This window comes from Castor canadensis, chromosome 19, assembly GCF_047511655.1.
Source record: "Castor canadensis chromosome 19, mCasCan1.hap1v2, whole genome shotgun sequence".
Classification (NCBI taxonomy): Eukaryota; Metazoa; Chordata; class Mammalia; order Rodentia; family Castoridae; genus Castor; species Castor canadensis.
Genome location: NC_133404.1, coordinates 45276964 through 45297144, shown reverse-complemented (window position 1 = coordinate 45297144; position 20181 = coordinate 45276964). Strand labels below are relative to the sequence as shown.

The 20181-nt window shown below is 44.1% G+C and overlaps 1 protein-coding gene across 8 annotated transcripts in view; it reads left to right on the top strand.

Moving 5' to 3' along the window:
• Arnt2 (aryl hydrocarbon receptor nuclear translocator 2) overlaps window positions 1-20181 on the top strand; it is a 153797-nt gene that overhangs the window by 35744 nt on the left and 97872 nt on the right. For 6 of the 8 annotated variants that reach the window (XM_074061844.1, XM_074061841.1, XM_074061840.1 and 3 more), the window contains exons 2-3: window positions 8859-8973; window positions 15487-15534. In XM_074061844.1, coding sequence (XP_073917945.1) covers window positions 8861-8973; window positions 15487-15534 — 161 coding nt within the window. In that variant the 5' untranslated portion in view covers window positions 8859-8860. Of the gene's footprint in view, window positions 1-1064; window positions 1205-8858; window positions 8974-15486; window positions 15535-20181 lie in introns of those variants that run through there. The other 2 variants (XM_074061843.1, XM_074061846.1) reach the window with 2 other exon arrangements.

Genomic DNA, 20181 nt, shown 5'->3' with positions numbered 1-20181 from the left:
ATGTCTGCATTTAAAGTGTGGAATAGTCTAGCTAGATTCTGCATCATAAGCCAGATATGTTTTCTGTGTTATAGTGAAGCTTGCAAAATCCTTAGCTTGCACTGATGCCTTAGAATGAGCTCAAAACCTCATTGTAACTTTGTCTAAGAACAAGTAGCCATCTCCCCTTGTGTGCAGTGGGAAATACAGCTTCCGGGGTGGGGATTATTTGCATTTGGTGTTGGATTGCTATAGATACAGATATTTCTGTTTTTGCATTTGATGCTGGTTATGCTCAGAACACTGAGCAGAGATCCTTACAAGAGGACTGCATGTGAGGTGGGGGAATAACTGGATCTTTGGGGTAAAAGGACAGAAAGCTCTAGGATGGGAGTGAAGAAGGCAAACCCCTCAAAGGGGCTCAGTGTGTCTGCTCTGGGAGCAGAGCAATGCACTTAGGAAAGAGCATCTTTTATGTTGTGCCCTAGTCCTGCAGGATTTCTGCTGCCTGTTGCCAGGTTAGCCCAAGTGTATCCCCTCCAGGAAGCATTCCTGGATCTTCCCAGTCAGCCCCACCACACAGCACTCAGCATCTCACCATTGGCAGAGTTCAGTGAGAAATTATCCAGCTGCACGTCCACAGTGCACTTAGTCTCAGATTGAGTCTTTGCATCTTGGGCTGTTGTTCAGCTTCTAGTGTAGCCTCTGGCTCAAAATAAGAGCTTGGCAAATGCTGCTTGTAAACCAAACAGAGCCCATTTTCTCTTACCTCTTCTCAGCAGCAGGAAGGAGCATCCTGAATAATCCACTTTGAAGTTGGAGAATGGATGGAGAAACCGAGCCAGCGATGAAGTGAGAAACCAGAACCAGGCCCTATTGGGCCATGCCCTGAATGAACAGGCTGAGGAGGGTGTGAGGGTGTGACTGCCCCTGTCTTCACCTTGCTGCAAAATCCTCTGTACCAACCATTGTGGCATGGTGGATGTAAATATGCAACTGAACCAGCCATATTTTCCTTCCTCCTCTAGAAATTTTTTGCCCCATGCAGTGTAGGAGGATCAGGTGACCAGGGTTTTTTAGGATATTCCCTTTTTGGGCCCTGAGGCTGACACACCATTATTTTGAGGCAGTGACATCATCTCCTTCTTTGAGGCTCCACTGCTCTGGCCCTGTCATCTTTCACCTGGGTTTCTGTGACCTTCATTCATTTCCAGGAGAAGTACAGGTATGGTGAGAATTATCAAGGACCAGACCTACACTAGGGAGGGAGGAGTTGGCTGGAAACAGGCCTCCTTAAGAATTGATATTTGAACCGCATCTGAATGACTGTGAGGACTCAATGGAGAAAGAGAGGGGAGAGAGCTTTCCTTACTAGAAGACATAGCATGTGCAAGGGAAATGTGGCTGGAACCTGGGAGGTGGGCAGCAGACTGACAATACAGGAACTGGTTGATCATTTCAGGGAGCCCTGCATTACGGGAAAAGCAGAGAAGTCACTCAAGGACAATGGAAGGCCCGGCCTCATCAAGTCTAGCTTCTGAATATGAATGAGTGAGAGGGGTAAGCATAGAGCAGGAAGACCAGGTCAGTTACTGGACAGGTACCAGCAGAGCCCAGAAGGTGAGGAGACTGGGGGAGGCAACAGCAGGACGTGATGGCTGGTCAGGGAATCATTAGCAAAGAGACTGTTGGCATCATGTGCCTGGATGAACTCACAGGGGAGAACACAGAGGAAGGAGGCTGTGTAGGATGCCCTGGAGTCTGGGGGAGGAATACAGCTGGCAAAGGAGAAAACCAGGGCAAATACAAAGGCTGCCTAGATGGAGGGCCAAGGTAGGAAAGCAGGAGGAATACCTGGAAAATCAGGATAGATGCAAAGCAGACCTAGAAGGAGGGCCAACATGGAAATCTTGGCACAGCGTTTGGAACACCAGGACAGATGCTTGAAGTGGGGACAGGGAGAGCTACATCCCCTGGAGAGGGTGGTGGCAGGAAAGTGACTATTTGCCATCACCAGATGTGGCTCCTGTGATGGTGGCTGCTCTCGTGGGTGACAAGGATAAGGTCTAACTAGAGAAGTTAAAGGGAGAGTGGGAGGAGGAGGTCTGGAGCAAAGAGGCAGCTCTGTGGTGGGGTTTTGCTCCTTGAAGGGAACAGGTTACTTTACCACAGTTCCAGACTTTTGCTGTGCAGTAGGAAAGTCTGTGTCTGTTTTGAAGATGGATTTCAATTTGATGTGTGATGTTGTCATCATTGAGTGTGTTTGTGTTTCTGTGTTGTACAAGGTGCCTCTGGTTGCCGAATGTGGCAAACCTCAACCACACAGGAAAGCTGTGGCAAGGCTCCTTTCCCTCACCCATTCCAGCCAAGCCCTCGCTAGGCTCTGTGTGACTTGTCGTCAGGAAACTGCAGTTGAAAGGGGATGGAGGTCTCATACAGAAATTCTGGGTGTCGTCGTTGGCCCACTTCCTTCTCTGAGGAGAGTATGGCCTGCAGGGTCCCAGGGCTGTGACAAGCAAGTGAGCTCTGCCTTACCCTGGTGAGGCTCTCAGTGGGGGAGAGCATGTGCCAGCCAAGAAGAGCCTGTGACCAGGTCACACTAGGGTGGGTGTGTGTGCTGCATATGGTGTGTGTGGGAATGTGTGATGTGTATATGTGGTCTGTGTATGGCGTGTGTATTTGTGATGTGTGTGTGTATTTGTGATGTAAGTGTGTGTGTGTGTGTGTGTAGTGTTTGTTGTGTGTGATGTGTGTAGTGTGTGGTACGTGTGGTGTATGTGTACTGTGTAGTATGTGTGGTGTATGAGTGTTATGCCTGAAGGAAGGTCGGTGAGAGTGGAGGTGGAGGCTTCCAACTCAGCACAGCGCTGCTGGGTGGTTCAGGGCCTGGTCTGTTGACCCCTCCCTGAGGGGTGGGAGAGCGGTAGCAGGGCAGAGGTCAGTGGGAGGTGGCCTCTGGCTGCTGGGGCTTGTGCCAAGGTTTGTTTTCATGCCTTGGCAACAGCAACCCCTGGTGAGGACTTTAAGAGGAGCCAAGGGGCCTTTTGTGTGGCCACCTTAACCCTGAGTCAGTGACCACTGTTATCCTTCCTGTGTTCTATGAGATATGATCAGAAAGACAAAAGCATAGAACTGACTCAGTTCCTCAAGGTAAGAAAATGCCCGTGAGTTTTGTTTCTTTGTGTTTGAGTATGTGTGTGTAACTAATGGACAGATGTGCTGTACCAGTTGCTTTTGTCCTCAACAACTTCAGGAGGTACTGACAATTGTATCCCCGTTTTACAGATAGAAAACTGAGGCATGGAGAGGTTATTTGCTCCAGGGTTATGTAAACATCATACACACACACACACACACACACACACATCTGCTTTGAAAGACCTTCCTCTCCTGGGAGAAAGTAATAGAGAGGAGGAAAACTGCTTTGCCAGACATCATGAATAAATGAGGTCCTGTCCTTACAGTAGCTATGTGATGTTGGCATCCACCATATTGTGGATGAGATCTCTGAAGCTTGGCAAGGTTAATCACTTGTCCATGATCCCACAGACAGATTGAGTGACCCCAAAGAATGAATATGTCTTGCATGCTATATGTCAGTGTGAGGCTGTCTCACTGCAGCCTCTGCTTTGATGCCATGAGGGACGAGGGCCCTACAAGCCTGAAGTGGACTTGTCCCTGCTGAGTTCTATCATCCACAAGAGAGCTGACTTTGTATCTGCTTTGTGGATGGAAGAATGTAAAGCACACAGAAGAAAGGTGGCAAGTGCCAGGAGCATAGTTAGCATCCAGTGTAAATCCTATTTTAGACAAAAATCTGTTCCATTGTCTGATAGTGCTGTTGGAAAGGTTTCCTTCCTCTACTTCATCTCATTCTTTTGTTGCTTCTAGCTCTACAGGTATATGTGCTTCCTACTGTGTCTTCCACATGAAACAATTTAAAAATATTTTTTGTTTTGTGATCATTCAATTAACATGTCATTAAATTATATATTAAAATAACACTTGGTCATTTGCGGGGAAAAGGCTAGGATACTGAGAAAATAAAAAGAACTTCTAGGAGGAAGTAAAACCTACCCATAATTCCTATCTCAGAAGTGGCCAAGTTGAACACATTGGTGTACTTCTACCTGCCTGCCTGTCTTTTTTCTGTGCTTATAACAAGCACAAGTGCACATGCACATACGTACCTCCCATGTCCTCAGACCCTTTTGTGAAGCCTGGACACTTTAATTCTCCTGATTCATGCTCCTGGGTTGTCCTTCTCAGAGGCAATCTCCATGGTCCCCAGCTGCAGGCTATGACAATGGCCATTTTGTCACCCAGTTCAGTGGTCAGGTTCCCCTTTCTTTGTTTCAGAATGATATTCACATACCCTGGAGCAAATCATTACCATGCTGCAGGACAACTTCTCATCTTAATTTTGACATTTCTGCTACACTTGATGCCAGGCCCAGCTTTGGGACCCTCACACTGAACTGACCAGGGACCTTCCCCCAGCCACCTTCCCTGGCAGAGGCCCAGGAGCTGTGCTCACTGTGCACTGGCAAAGAAAACCGTAGCAGGATTTGGGACACTGAGGAGGGCTGCCAGCTGCCCACATGGGTGGCTCTGAATGTAGATCACTTTTGCTTTTTGCTTTTTACTTTTGAGTTTATTAAGGGTGACTTCTAAAAATCAGCACTAGAGACAGCACTTAACCTTTATGGTGAACTTTAGCCTCTTTGACTGGCTTCTTCCATCAGTTTGTTTAGCATCTAGAATATCATTTTAGTTACCAACATGGTATTTGCTAAAATGGACATTCATTCCTAAAATAAACCTTAAAAGCAGGCATAACAGCAGATTTTCTTTGACATCACAAAGAATGTCTATCTTAAACCAGCAACTCGTTCTAATTAAATTCAAGGAGCAAGCAAGAACACTTACTATCACCATAATCATAGCTTTAATTACTGTTCTGTGAGTGTCTGTTTTTTTCCAGGTACTATGTTAGGCTCCTTATTATTCTCAATCTTTAAACTGATCCTGCAAGGTAGATATTATGAGCATTTCATAGATAGCACTTTGACCTAGAATGGTCCAGTCACTGGAATCACTAGGAAGTGTCTGAGTTGTAACTTGAAACCAGGTTTGCTGGGCTGCAAAGTCACTTGGTCCTTCTCTTTCCCCATTACACATCATTGTTTCTGAATGTTGCTCTGGATGTTCTGGCCAATGAAGTAAGACTTGAAAAAGTGATTAAACCTTTAACCCTTCAAAAGGAGAATATAGTGTCATTATTTGCAGTCAATTAGATTGAGAAACTTAGAAATTTTAGAAGACTTTGAAAAAAATACTAGTATAAATAAAATAATTTGTTGAAATTACAGAGAATATGATAATGACCTAAGAAACTAACCAGGTATATAAATCTAGAAAGGATAAGACACAGAACAGTGAGTGAGGGAAGGGCAACTCTTATGTTAGCTGCTGGTTGAATCAGTTGAATCAAGTGATTCAACTTATAGCTACTAATTAGTTAGGAAGTAACCTGGGAAAAAAGATCCCATCCACGTAGCAGCGACAATCAGATACACAGCACAACAGTGCACCACAGTGTCACAAATACCCAGAGATCAACAATTCTGGGTGCCTGTATGATAAAAACAAAAACTATTGAGAAAAAGGCATCTCAAATAAACTACAGGCATATGTCAATTAGTGGTTGAAAGTAATAAATGTAAAAATGTCAATTTTCTCTCAAAACTAATTCACAAGTTCAAGGAAATACAGTTAATTTCCAGGATGTTACATTTTATATATTAATCAAACCAAATAAACATTTAAGTGGAAGAATATGTCAGAAAGAAGACCAAAGAATTCTGGGAGGTGAAGTAGTAAGAGAAACTTGCATCACTGAATAGGTCATAAAGCATAATACCAGAGCAAGGATTTGTAACTAGGAAAGAGGCATCTGAGGAACAGGCACCTTTTATGATAAATATGGTATAGGAGCAGGGAGCATCAAAACAAAACAAACCTATGGAAGAAGAATGAAATTATGCTATTTGCAGGAAATTGAGTGGAATTGGAGATAATCATATTACACAAAGTAAACAAGACTCAGAAAGACAAATAACACGCTTTCTCTCGTATGCAGAATCCTTAAGAAAATGACATTAATGTAAAAGGAAACTGGGAGAGGAAAGGAGAATGAATGGGTGATGGGGTTACTATGATCAAAATACTTTACATGCATATATGAAAATAGAATAATGAAACCCATTAAAAAAGGGATAAGAAAGGGTGTGAATATGTGAATATGTGCATGTATGGCTGAATCACAATGAAAACCCTTTGTACAATTAAGAAATCCTAATAGCAAAGATAACCAAACAGAAACTTTGTGAGGAAAAGGAAGGACTCCTGAATAAACGGAGTTGGGACAACTGATTTTGTCTTCCTTCTACTAATTGCAGCTTTCTCTAGCATTACAAAACATTACAAAATATTTTCAGAAAATAAGACAAAGCTCTAATTAATTATAAGAAAGAGATCATGCAAGTAGATAATAAGGATACTTGGAATCTTACTAGAAAACTAGTAGATGATATACGAATGCAGTTTATAAAGAAAGCAATAGAATGAGATGTTCAGACCTCCTTAAGTGCTTTCTGATGACTGGAGATGGTGAACCACTATCTTTCTGCTGTTGCTTGTTTAGCCTCCTTGCTCAGGGATATGTCTAAGCCTCTCCTTTTCAAGTTATATTGGAAAACTCACTTGTTCTGCTTCCTTATCCCATCATGCACTGGTTTATGGCACTTGTGCACCACACATGAAGACTATAGTTATTCCTGCACATTGTATTTCATGAAAATGTAAATTTCTCCGTGGTAGAAACTACCTGCAGCCCTCTGTCCACTTGCACACAGTACTTTGCACCAAGCTTGGACGGTACTAGGATATGCACCGTGTGATTGGTGAGGGCCTGCTCTGAAGAAGTGACCACAGATGGGCCTGTGCCCAGCAAACAGAGGGTGCCTGTGCCACTCACCTGATCTCTCTTTGCCTGTGTCCATGATCTGAGGAAAGGATTGGCTCTTCAGTATACCCCTCTTGCACTCTACCACCTGAGCCATGCCCCTCAGCCCTTGCAGTTGGAGTTCAAATACAGAGACTAATCTTGCATGGAACATTAGGCTAGCAGGTAGTGAATTTTAAGAGTTTCCACAGTTAGGGACATTTATGATTTAATCAGAGTTAAACAGACTTCTTCATTCGGGACTTCTCAGTGCATTTTTAGTAGACATTGGTGTCTCTAAGAAATAGGGAGCATACTACTTTTCCTTTTGAAACACTTTTCTCTGGAGAATCTTAAGGAGGCTATTCTGTGGAACTTGGTTTAGGATGTGATGACTTTCATTTTCACTCCTGTTTGTCCTAGCAGTGACTCTGCCCTTCAGCTTTAGGACTTGAGGAATATCATATGTCTTAGCCTCTATTTCAAAGTATCAGTTCTTATCAGAACTAAGCAGATGATAAGGTTGTTGGTTCATTGCTGTTCATACTGTCTAGCTGACACAAACCCAGTACTTTAGTTGCCTAAAGAAGGGAGAATTCATTTTTAAAAGAGTACTTTTCAATGTGTGTACTGGTTGAAAAGCAAAAACAAAACTCCAATAGTTCTCAAAGTTCTGTTACCATAGCAGAGTGGCTGAATAAAGATTTTGTTTATTAGTATTGTAAATTCTTCAAGAGTTTTGAGTGGAATAGCTCAAGATGACCTTTGCATGTGTTTATTGAAGTATAAGACAACTGTCATTTGACTCCCTGGTTTCTACTGGAAGAAAACAGAGCAGTAACCCACACCAAGCACTGCAAGCATTGCTGGGCCCCATTCTTGTTCATATCCTGAGCTGTCTTATTGAAATATATTTTTATAGACTGTTGCTTCTCTCTGCCCCGACTAAGAACCAAGCTAAGAAAAGTGAATGCTGTGGGAGCCATCTCCAAGAAAAACAAACAGTCAGGGAAGCTGATTTGAGTGTTCATCTTCCCATGGGAGGGTTTTTAGACATAGTGTCTAAGTTCAGGAACTCTCCAGAGACTGGGAAGGAGTGCTTAACGTGGCTGTAAAGAGCTTCCAGCAGTGTCGGACTTAAGAGAAATAATGTATGTTAAGGTGGAGCATGGGAAGGTCCCCTTGTCTAGTCTTCAACCTTCTTATTCTTTAAATTAGTATCTATTTAAAATCTAATGCTGGAAAGACCTTGCCAAGGAGAACCAGTATGCCTTAGCCTGGTTCCCCATGCAGTCTGATGCAATGCTTTTAAGGCCTCAGATTTCAATGTCCTCATGATGCACAGAGGAGCTGAGCAAGCTCCAACGTTCAAGGGTTCTGAGTCCAGAACCCTTATTCAAGCCTTTCTGCTTGAATATAATAACCAGGGCTAAGGCAGAGTGTCAGCAGATGTTGGTGCAGGGCACTGACTCTCCAGAACTTGGCCCCATGGTGGGAACCAGTGGTTGATCCAATGGACTCCCTCCTCCCCTGTCCCCTCTGCCAGGGTTCATAAACATCTCACCTGCCTAGGTGACCAGGAGATAGAAGTCCCTTAAGAATGTTGTTAAACTGTACCAATCTTTTTAACCACGGATTCTTTTAAACTAAGTTTTGGAGTACAACCCAGAGGCATCCTTTTCCAGAACAGAAAGACAGAGCCCAGGGAAGGAATGCAAACTTGCAAGCTGTGTGACTGGTGTTGGCAGAGCGGCAACACCAGATCCGTGGGCTCTCCTCCCAGATGGGGCTCCTGGGACTGCTTGACAGCTTTCTTCCTTGTTACTGGGTTTTTCTGGCATTGCAAAAACCTCTTGTCTTTGTTGAATTCCAGAAATGGCCTCAGACATACCTGGATCTGTGACATTGCCTGTTGCCCCCATGGCGGCCACTGGACAGGTGAGGATGGCAGGGGCCATGCCTGCCCGTGGAGGAAAGCGGCGTTCCGGGTAAGCAGCCTAGCGTTTCCAGGAATGGGATTTTAAAAATGTTGAGCAATACTCTTGAACTGTTAGGAAAGTATTGTTTTCTCCTCCTGTAGAGTAAAAGCTCAGCAGTTTGCATCCTGTTTAGATTCTGCAAGACTCCTAAATATGCACATGATTTGCTTCTAAGTGTTTTAGGCCTTGGCACCCAGCTGGAGACTTCTGTTTGCTTGTCCTTGTTTTGAGAGTGTTCTCTGTGATCCTGCTGGGCCTTGCTCAGGCCATCTCTCTGAAGGGAGGGGTTAACCCTGCTTGAGCATTCAAGCCAGACTTGACAGCTGAGCTCCAGCCCTGTGGGCTGCAAAGGATCCATCTTGGGGCCCCCATCTTTTCCTGGTGATGTGCAGGAATTCCTTTCAAAAGAATTGGCTAGAGCCCAGCACCTGAAGGTCAGGCAGCTTGCATTGGATGTTGCTCACTTATTAAAGCTGATAATAGTAAGTGGTATTGACTGTACCAGTTCCAACAGGCCCAGAAAGACCGTCACTCTTGAGCAGATGGAACCAAAAGTACACATATCCATGCTGAATGTTTGCCTCTATACACAGAACCAAAACCAAACCAATCAACCAAAGTCTTGCTGGGAAAACGGAGCTGACATATTCAGGCTCAGTTTATCATTGAACCCCTTCCCCCAATGAACCATTTTATTTTCAATGAGATATTTGATAAGCAAGTTTTCTCATGAAGTTAAATCAGTTTGTCCTTTGAGTCCGAGGGACTGCAACTGTCTAGTTACAGCACAACACATTTCTCATGGCCTGAGATCTATGGTCTGGGCCCATTTTTAAGTGGCCCATCATTTTAAGCCTGAGAATTTCCTCTAAACCAATGTGATTCTTAAGAGGAACAGAGGCAGGGGGCAGGTATGTATCAGAATTTGGGGTGGAATGGGATTAGGATGAAAGGGGATATTCAGTATTATCAAGCTAGATTGTAAACAGGACTGTGTGTATGTAGTGTGATCTTTGGAGAAGAGCCTGATCTATTCATGATCACTGAGAGGGTTAGAAGGGCTAAGTAGCCAAGCTCATGGTAAGCCAGCCCACTCTTGATTTGGCACACTAACTTTGGGTGCCAAGCCAATAATTCATCCACATCTGGTGCCATCTCTACAGTGGGCCCAGCAGAGCTTTGCTTGGGGCAAAGCGCCTGAGACTAATTCTCATAAAGGCTGTGCCTCGCCTCTGGGGCAGCTTGCTAGGCAGCCCTCCTATTTTAACCAGCCACTCTTGCTGACTGCATGTTAAGCTCTTCAGAGCCTGGGTTGCTCAAAGAATGTGCATGGTGTTCATATATCACCATCCTGATTTTCAAAAATTCCAGGTCTTATAACATTGTTTAAAAAGTGTATGTGTTCTAACTTATAGTCTCAGGAGACAAACCCCCATTGTTTGTTCAGATTCTTTTCCAGAAGAGGCCATCCTAGGCTCTGTGATGAGAGAGGTGTGCTGGGAAGGGCCGAGGCCCAGCCCAGTATTTGCAGGACCAAGAGCCTTCTCTGTGTTGGGGAGGGTCTCTGTGCTCTTCCCAGGGGTTCTTGCTTCTCCTCCCACAGAGCCTGGGCTGAAGTGAGCTGAGATTGCTTTCCTCTTTGGCCTTCACATTCCTGATCCAAGCCTGACATCCAGACCCTGATTTCTGGTTGTCCTCTCAGCTGATGATTTGACTGACCATTTCTGAGGAATTCTCCATAGCTGTCCCTTTTCCTACAGTCCCCCCACCACACACACTCACACACACGCACACACACACACACACACACAGCATGGCATTGGAGGCAGATGAGACTGAACTTAGCATTCATTTCCAAGGAAGAAACATCCAGAAAGGAAACAAGACAAAGGGGGATGGGCGGCAGCCTCTGACATCCCACCCAATGTGAGTACGACATATGCGATTAAAGGCAGATCAAGAGTTTAACCTTCCTAAGGATGTCTGTCCTCATTCTTATGGTCCATGTGCCCCTCCATCTCCCTGTCAGACAGAGGGAGCAAGCAAACCAAGGTTCCATTTGCTCAGCTTCTATGACTTGGGGACTTAGCCCGTGTCTGAGCAAAGAAGCCTTTATTTTTATAGAGCTTTTTCCATAGTAATTCTTGCACCTTACATTTTTACAAGTTTTGTTGATATTTTATCACGGAAGCCACCACTGCTCTGGAATCTCTTGACAATAACTCCTTCAACAGCTGCTCAAATTCTTAGCTCAGTGCCAAGGAGACCCTGGTGGAAGCCACAGCCATCCAAAAACAGATAAACTCATGGCAGGGCTTGCACTGACCACTGCCTTCCCTATCACTGGTAGGATGTCTTCCAACTTCTCCTTCTGTCTGAGTCCATGGGACACACTTGGACAGATGTGGGGAGAGAGGGAAAAGAGGGAAGGGGATGGGGTGGTGAGAGAAGTGAAGTGGGCACGGACCTGACCTCCCCTAGTTCCTTGCTGGATCTTCCCTTTCTGGCCTGATGATTGTCATGGACAGAAGGGTCCCAGACTTTTAGGATAGTCACCCATCCCACCCAGTGTTTCAAAACCAAGTAGAATTGACACCTCAAGAGTTTCAGATCCTCCTGGCCTTGGGCCACATGCCTGGCCCCAAAGTGTGGATCCTTCTTGGCTGGACTTTCTCTCTGCATCACTGACAGCCTTCTGCTGGAAGTGTCCCTGCCAACAGTGGGCTCTCCTGGCAGTTGGGACACAAGGTGATGGTTCAGAAGTTTCAAATTCTTTCCAAAATAACTCCATATATGTGGGAGGAATGAGCTGAAGCATTCTTGTCATGATCTCCCTGAGCTCTGTGAGGGGAGGGAAGGGAAGGACCAACTCGGTGTTTCTAATCTTGGGGGAGTAGCAGTAATTGGTGAGGAGTTATGGCTGCCCCTAAAGCTAGCCCTTGTTGGGGATGAAGGGAAGAGGTTGAGGGCAAGGATGTATCAGTCCTATCTCACTACCTGAGAGCCCAGTGTGGCTTCCAACATGTCATCATTGAGGGAAAATATATTCAAACTGTATACAGACCATAGACCAAGGTATCCCTCTGATGTAACCCTGTGGACTGCTGGTATGTAGTCAAAGTAAATGTGTATTTATGTAAGCAGATGTGTTGCTTGGTTAACATTTGTGCAACAGTACTGCTGGAGTCTGCTGGCATGTACAGGCTCTGAAGGGAAAGTATTTTTCAACACACTTGTCACTTCCCTTTTTGTCAGCAGGAGCTCTGGACTGGCCAGGATCACTACTATTGGCAGTCCTCTTGTCTTTTTCATTGTCCTTAATGTGAGCATCAGTGAATTCTGCCTGATGACTCCTACTTGATGATGCGTTGCTCTTACTACACAACCACTGTTAGAAAATTCACATTGTTTCTTCTTCAATAATGGCAGAGATGCCTAGGCTGGATTTTTTTGGAGAAAAGATTTAGGCTCACTGACAGAGAAGTGAGGTCAAGTGCAACTTTAGCTCACCTTTGAGGACTCTGGTATTGTTTACCCATGGCGCTGGGTTCTTTAGAAGGAGCACAATAGTACTTAAAAGTCACATTTTGATTTCTCTTTTATCATCCAGATGCTTCAGTATAATAGAGACACATAAAAGACATAAAACAAAGGATGATTTACTTAGGCTTTTTATAGCAGGAGAAATAAGCACAGCTTATTGCAGTCATATTTAAAGTAGAGAGTTGGACGTGGTGGCAGAAGACCCAAAGGCAGTGAGTGTCTTGGCAAGTGTTGCTCTGAGAGATCCTGTTGTCCTCAGGCTGCATTCGTGTTTGTGCATATGTGTGCACATGTATGTGCATGTGTGTGTGTGTGCATGCATAGCTCTATGTGTGTGTGCGTGCTTCCATGTATTGCTGACCAGTGAGACTATTTGGGGATAGAGCTAGTTACCCTGAGGATTTGAACCATCACATGGGGGTCCTGACATATCTCCTAAGTTGCCCCACTTTATACTGTTCTAAGTTACTAAATCAGATTTCTGCACACACATGATTGTGTACATGCACAGTTGGGGGGCACAGTTTCTTGATCCCTAATCGTTCAGAGACAAATCATGATCCCAAGCTCCCAGTGTACTTCAGAAGACTCCGGGTCCAGACGTTATCCCTTTATTATGTTTTATGCTTGCTTGAGCCACAGCTGACCTGGCAAAGCTGGGCCCCTTTACTGCCCAGCTCACTTTCCTATTTGTCCTCCATGGTACAGGCAGGTAAAGAATAAAGCTGTCTCTGCTAAAATGAGGGTGACAAACTGTCCTGGTAGCTTGGAATTCTCTCAGTTTTAGCACTGAAGTCCTGGACCCCCAGCGATTCCCACAGTCCTGGAAAATTCAGGACACTTTGTTGTCATCCTGTACATCTCAACCTCAGCAAGTTAAGGACAGTGGCTGACTAATACATTACATTTTGCAGGAGCTTCATGAAGGTCAAGTCAACTTGAGCTGGATGGAATTTTAAAGATAACTGTACATCCTCCACACACTTGAGTTTTGTTAAATAAGCATTTAATGTGAGTTCTTAAAAATTTTGAAAGTGCTATTTTTAAAATACTGAAATGCTTTTGATGCAGGCAACAAAGTCGTTCTTCCCCATATAAACACTGGGTGGCAGTGTGGTTCCACAGCACTGCAGAATGCTGGGTGGACTTGGTTACGGTATTTTTGGTGGTTAACTCCATGTCATTTCCTGGAAGCTGACGTGATGGCTTAGTAACTACGTAGAATATTGGTGGATTTGCTTCATTTAGAAATTCATGAATTTAGCTTCCAATTGTCCACAACAGACACAACTCTGCAGCTGGTGCCCTGTGCCTGACTTTCCAAACTTCATTGCGGGGGGTGCATGTCTGTCTCCCCTAGTGGTTTGTATGTATGTGTATTACCTGTTCTTCTCCTTCTTATCACTCTTCTGACCCACCTCCCTTCTCTTTGTGCAGAGGTATTTTGACTATCATTGTTGTCATGTTTTCCAATGATCTAACTCCTTGTATTCTTTTATTTTTAGCAGTTAGGACAACTTGTGTCTTAGAACCAAAGGATTCCAAAATTGGCAGGGGATTCCTTAAGATGATCCTGAACAAAGTTTTATGTGGCTACACATAAAATAAGAGAAATGTATACTAAAGAAACTATACTAAAGAGAAGAAAAGAAAATACTGCTTTGTATTATCTGTCACAGTCCCTTGGTCCCCCACTTTACCCTAACGCCTGGAAAAGATGGTTTGTTTCCTTCGAAGCCCCTCTTAAGTATGTTTGTGCATGGATGGCTCTTCCTGTACAACCTGGCTGTTTCTAGGTGACCTGAGTGTCCTGTTCCTTCACCAAGTCACCTGTTAGCCACTAATACCCTGCCCTGAGAGCCTGGGGGGTGGGTTCACCCTCCCTGTGAGACCAACAGCTCTGACATATGTGACTGTGGTCTTCTGGCACACACTCCATTCTTTGCTGTTGAGGCAGGGTCTCACTATATAGCTACATAGTCCAGCACACTCTGTTCTCACAATGAGCTGCTCAGACAGTTCTTGCTGGTCGCTTTCCTGCTTGGATCATGGGAACAGTACTCCATCCAGTCCATCAAGGACCACTAAGAGCAAGAAGGGGAGTGCAGAGGTCATGTGACACTCTACTCAAGGAACCCCACTCACCCTGGATGTCCAGGAGAGCTGGGGCATCTTACTATTTCCCATATTCTTCATCAAAGATTCTGTCCACACTTGATGCCAGTTAAGTCCCTTCTCTAGCCAAATATCTTCAGAGGTATTTTAACTGAGATTAGAGAGGCTTGGTGTTTTGAGAAGGAGAGTTTGGGATATTAGTTAAACAAGTTGTCCATCCAGACTTCATGTTATCGTTACATTCAGAGGCCCAATAAAAAGGAAATCTGAGTAATTATTGTTGAGTTTCAATAAGCAGTCAGCCAACTTCAGTGGTTTAGACCTCAGCCACTTGTTTGGTGTTGAAGTTAGTAGGAATGGCTTTAAACAGCCTTCTCACCAAGATTCGTCAAGACCTGTCAAGTCTCAGGAAGTATTATGTTCTCTTTTTTTTTAAATCACTGTGTCACTTTTAAACTTCCCACTTTCAAAACCCCTTGGGCTTTTTTACCATAAAATGAAAAAGGAAGTGTTGACATGGAATAAATGATATGGAGGGGAGCAAGTATCCCCAAAGATGATGGGAGACAAGGAGTGTTTATGCTTCTACCACAGCCTGAGCAATCCATTGGTGACCTGGGTGGAGTTCTAGGGTGGACAGGTTAGTACTTAAACATTACTGATCATATAATAATGGTGCACCCTTGAAAGACCTTTCATTTTGCTTCTTCTTGTCTTGAAACTCCTTGATGACCATATAGAGATACTGCCTTTTAGCACAGCCATTTGATAGGGTAAATTTCCCGTTATTTCTGCCACTCTCATCGCCAGTTACAGTGTTCTGAAACCCATGACCACTGCTCACTTGTGACCTTGGCTTTCCAGAATGGACTTCGATGATGAAGATGGTGAAGGTCCCAGTAAATTTTCAAGGTAAGCTTATTTGACTTTCCTTAAAGATGCCAATTGCCAGCAATCATCTTCTTGGAATATAGAAGGGTTTGCTGCCTCTTGCCATGGGAAAATCCATTGCTTGTAGTTTTGGCCTCTTGCTTATGCCTCATTTTGTGCCAATATTTGGTCTAGTGGCAGGTAGCCATTAGCAACCCTGCCATATCCCATACTAGTCATCAAAACATAAGTAATAAGCAAGGCATGATAGTGCATGCCTATAATCCCAGCACTTGGGAGGCAGAGGCAGGAGGAACTCAAGCTTGAGGCCAGTCTGGTCTATATAGGGAGACGTTGTCTCAAAAAAATGAAAACCAAATAAATAAAGTAACAAGTTTTAAACCTTACTTGCTTTTTAATAAACAATGACACCAACTCCTTTTTAAAAATTTTTTATTCATTTATTCACATGTGCATACATTGTTTGGGCCATTTCTTCCTCCTGCCCCCACCCCGCTCCCTCCCTCTCCCCCCTCACCCCTCCCTCACTTCCAGGCAGAACCTGTTCTGCTCTTATCTCTAATTTTGTTGAAGAGAAGACACAGAAATAATAAGAAAGACAAACTGTTTTAGCTAGTTGAGATAAGGATAGCTATACAGAGAGATTCCTATCATTGCTTCCATGTACAAATGTGTTACAACCCAAGTTGATTCATCTCTACCTGACCTTTTCACTAGCTCCTGATCCCCTTCTCATATTGACTTCTGTCGCTTTAAGGTTTCTGTATGAGTTCCTCTGCAGTGGGGACATCAAACACTTTCATGTTTTGGGTTTCCTACCTATCCCCACACATCCCATATGTGCCCTCCTCTTATTATGTGACCCAAGTCCAAAAACATTGCTGTATTTGCCCTAGATCTAAAGTCCGCATATGAGGGAGAACATATGATTTTTGGTCTTTTGAGCCTGGCTAACCTCGCTCAGAATGATGTTCTCCAGTTCCATATATTTACTTGAGAATAATAAGATTTCATTCTTCTTCATGGCTGAGTAAAACTCCATTGTGTAGAAGTACCACATTTTCTTAATCCATTTGTCTGTAGTGGGGCATCTTGGCTGTTTGCATAACTTGGCTATTGTGAATAACGCTGCAATAAACATGGGTGTGCAGGTGCCTCTGGAGTAGCCTGTGTTGCATTCCTTTGGGTATATCCCCAGGAGTGGGATTGCTGGATCATATGACAGAGCTATGTTTAGATTTTTTAGAAGCCTCCATATTTTTTTCCAGAATGGTTGCACTATCTTGCATTCCCACCAGCAGTGTACAAGGGTTCCTTTTTCCCCACATCTTTACCAACACCTGTTGGTGGTGGTGTTTTTGATGATGGCTATTCTAACAGAGGTGAGGTGGAATCTTAGTGTGGTTTTGATTTGTATTTCCTTTATGGTTAGAGATGGTGAGCATTTTTTCATGTTTTTTTTTTTTTTTTTTTTTGGCCTTTTGAATTTCTTCTTTTGAGAAAGTTGTGTTTAGTTCAGTTGCCCATTTCTTTATTGGTTCATTGATTTTGGAGGAGTTTAGTTTTTTGAGCTCTCTCTATATTCTGGTTATCAGTCCTTTGTCTGATGTATAGCTGGCAAATATTTTCTCCCACTCTGTGGGGGGTCTTTTCAGTTTAGAGACCATTTCTTTTGTTGTGCAGAAGCTTTTTCATTTCATGTAGTCCTATTTGTCCATCCTTTCTCTTAGTTGCTGAGCTGCTGGGGTTCTATTGAGGAAGTCCTTTCCTATACCTATTGCTTCTAGAGTATTCCCTGCTCTTTCCTGTACTAACTTCAGAGTTTCAGGTCTGATCTTAAGGTCCTCGATCCATTTTGAGTTGATACTAGTACAGGGTGATAAACATGGATCTAGTTTCAGGTTTTTGCAGACAGATAACCACTTTTCCCAGCAACATTTGTTGAAGAGACTGTCTTTTCTCCATCATATATTTTTGGCACCTTTGCCAAAAATAAGACACCAACTCCTTTTTGAAGGACATATCTAGAGTTCAAGTTTAGAACAATTATCAAAATATTTCTATCAAGGAAAATGAGAAATATGAGAAATGTGGGTGGCCTGTTCAGGACTCAGGGTATAAAATTTGGTTTTGAGTCCTCAGAACCGTGTTATTCTTCTGTAGCTGGGTTGTGGGCTGTCCTCACAGAAAGGTTCCTGGTCACAGGTACCAGCAGTGTCACAAATGTGGGATCTACAAAGGATAAGTTGACCCAGCCCCAGGACTCTTATTTTCTTTGGTTTTGTTTTGAGGAAGCCTTATAGTGCTGAGAAGAAGGTACGAATAATTTCACCATTAGCACAATTTCCATCTGAACCCCCTTTGCTCATGGAAGTACCTGCCTTTGTGCCCCCATCAGCCAGGCTTCCCAGACTCCCAGCTCTTGGTTGTTGATGAACTTGGGAACCTGCCACTTAGGTTGCATCCATGCTCCACAGTTTGCAGTGATGGCCTCTTGTTTAGAATGATTTTGAGAGGAGGCAGTATCTGCTCATGGCAGATACTTCTCTTTTCCTTTTCTCTTCTCTGCTCTTCTTTTCTGAACCCTGGTCCTTGCACATGTTAGGCAAGCGCTCTATTGTCCCTTGGCAGTTATTTTTCCTTATGTTTTTTTTCATCCATAAGCATAAGGTTGTGGCTGTGAGTTAAAAACTTTCCCCTACAAGTCCAAGAGAGACATTCACCTCATTACTTTCCAGGGAGTCCCAGAGTCTTCAAATCCATACTGTCTCGTCATCCCATAAACTTCCCTCCCTGAGAACATATCCTTCCATTTTCTGCTTCAGCTTTGGGTGAAACAATAGAAAAGAGATGGAGAATGTGTCACTCAGTAGTGAACTAGGAGTTTCTAATGAAAACAAGACTTGAGCTTCAACAACAAAGTGTGTATTGTGTCCCCCTCGTGCAGACAGGGCCCCAGCTTGGCTGTCCCTTGTTTCTTGGGATGTGACTTAGTAGTGTTTTGTTCCTGGAAAGGAGCTAGCCTCGAAAACGAGGCTCTCTATCTCTCTGCCCCAGCTTGATCTTGTCAGGCACAGCCTTTCTTCATAGGGAGACAATGACTTTGACGCCTCTGTGTCAAAATTCCCCTTGAGATAACATTCCATAGCATGTTAACCTCAGGAAATGATGATCTGAGTCTCAGGACATAAAGAAGAGAGACAAAGAGTGACATTTGCTTGACTGACGTTGAGGATCAGTGCCAGTGATGAAATAACAGAGCAAGGATACAAAGAAGTCATTGTCTTAGGCCTGAGCGGTAAGAAACACAGACCTTACTCTGTGTAACTATCTGTGAGCCTTGTCAGTGAGTCAGGTTTTGCACAGTCAGGGTTCAAACTTCAGCTTCAATGACCACATCCTTTCCCCTGTGCATTAAAAATAAGAGAAATGGGTTGTGTTCAAACATATGCTGTTACTTATATGGCTGAGTGTATGGGGCCTTGGAGGTCACTGTCCTTTATCACAATAGGTAGTTGATGGACACTTGGGTGATGGGCAGATGGGTACACTTGAGCTGCTCATAGTTGAGGAGATGACTGAGTCCACATTGCTGCTGGTTGTGGCTGCCATCCAGGGAAGGGTGAGAGCAGCTTCAGATTGTTACCTGACAGCCGTGAAGAGGCACACCCTGGAGCCTCTCCTGCTTCCTGCTTCTCTGCTTTCATTCTGTCCAGAGAAACCCACTTAGGTGAGGCCCTGGAAAAGATGGAGGCTGAAATGTGAGCCAGTACTTAACTGCATTTGTTGACTTGGAATCCTGGCAAGGCACTGTGCAATGATGACCCTGATGAGTGTCTAGTCAGCTTTCCCAGCTTTTCCCAAGGGCTGCCCCAAATTCAATGCTCTGCCTATCATTGACCTATGTCTCAATTTCTGATTTGGGAAATATGGTTCTAGTCACAGAGGAACTAAAACATGGTTCCTGTCTTATCACAGTGGGGTACATCACAGCAAACCTCAGAGGAAACAAAGTAGTAGAAATGAAGCTGTGCTCTGCTGCCTGACCTCACACATGCACACGCATATACACACACATACACACATCACATGCACTCCAGAGTCCCACCCTCCAGGGCCACAAAGGCTCTCAGCCTTCTTTACCACATCTCACAATGCAGTTTCTGCTGCCTTGGTCTGTGACACACAGGACATGTCTCTGCTGCATTAGGTGTTTCCCTGTTCCTGCAAATCACAGGGACCTTGTGGGGCAGACACCAGATTGTGGTGGGCCAAGGACTGCCTGGAACATGAGGAAATGAATGGGGACAACTCTTTTAGCCATTTGTCAGTTGCTAAAAAATGAAGGGGTCATGTGGAACCCAGGGAGGGAGTTCTTTTTAAGAATGGGAAGAGAACAGCTAGAGGTTTGGAAGATTCAAGAATAAGGCTGGGGAGAGATGGGTCCAGAGGATGGAGGCAGAAGAATGGCTCTAGGCCCACCAAGAGGACCATCTGTTCTGAGACAGAGGAAGGAGTCAAAGATATAGCTAAGTGTGAAGTGGCAGGCAGGTCAGAAATTGATGATGTTAATTCTGATGGTTTCTGCTTTCTTGGTGAAGAGGAAGTGAGAGGTCACATGCAGTAAATGGTCAAACATTTAATAGTGTGCTTAAGATAGAGATTCAA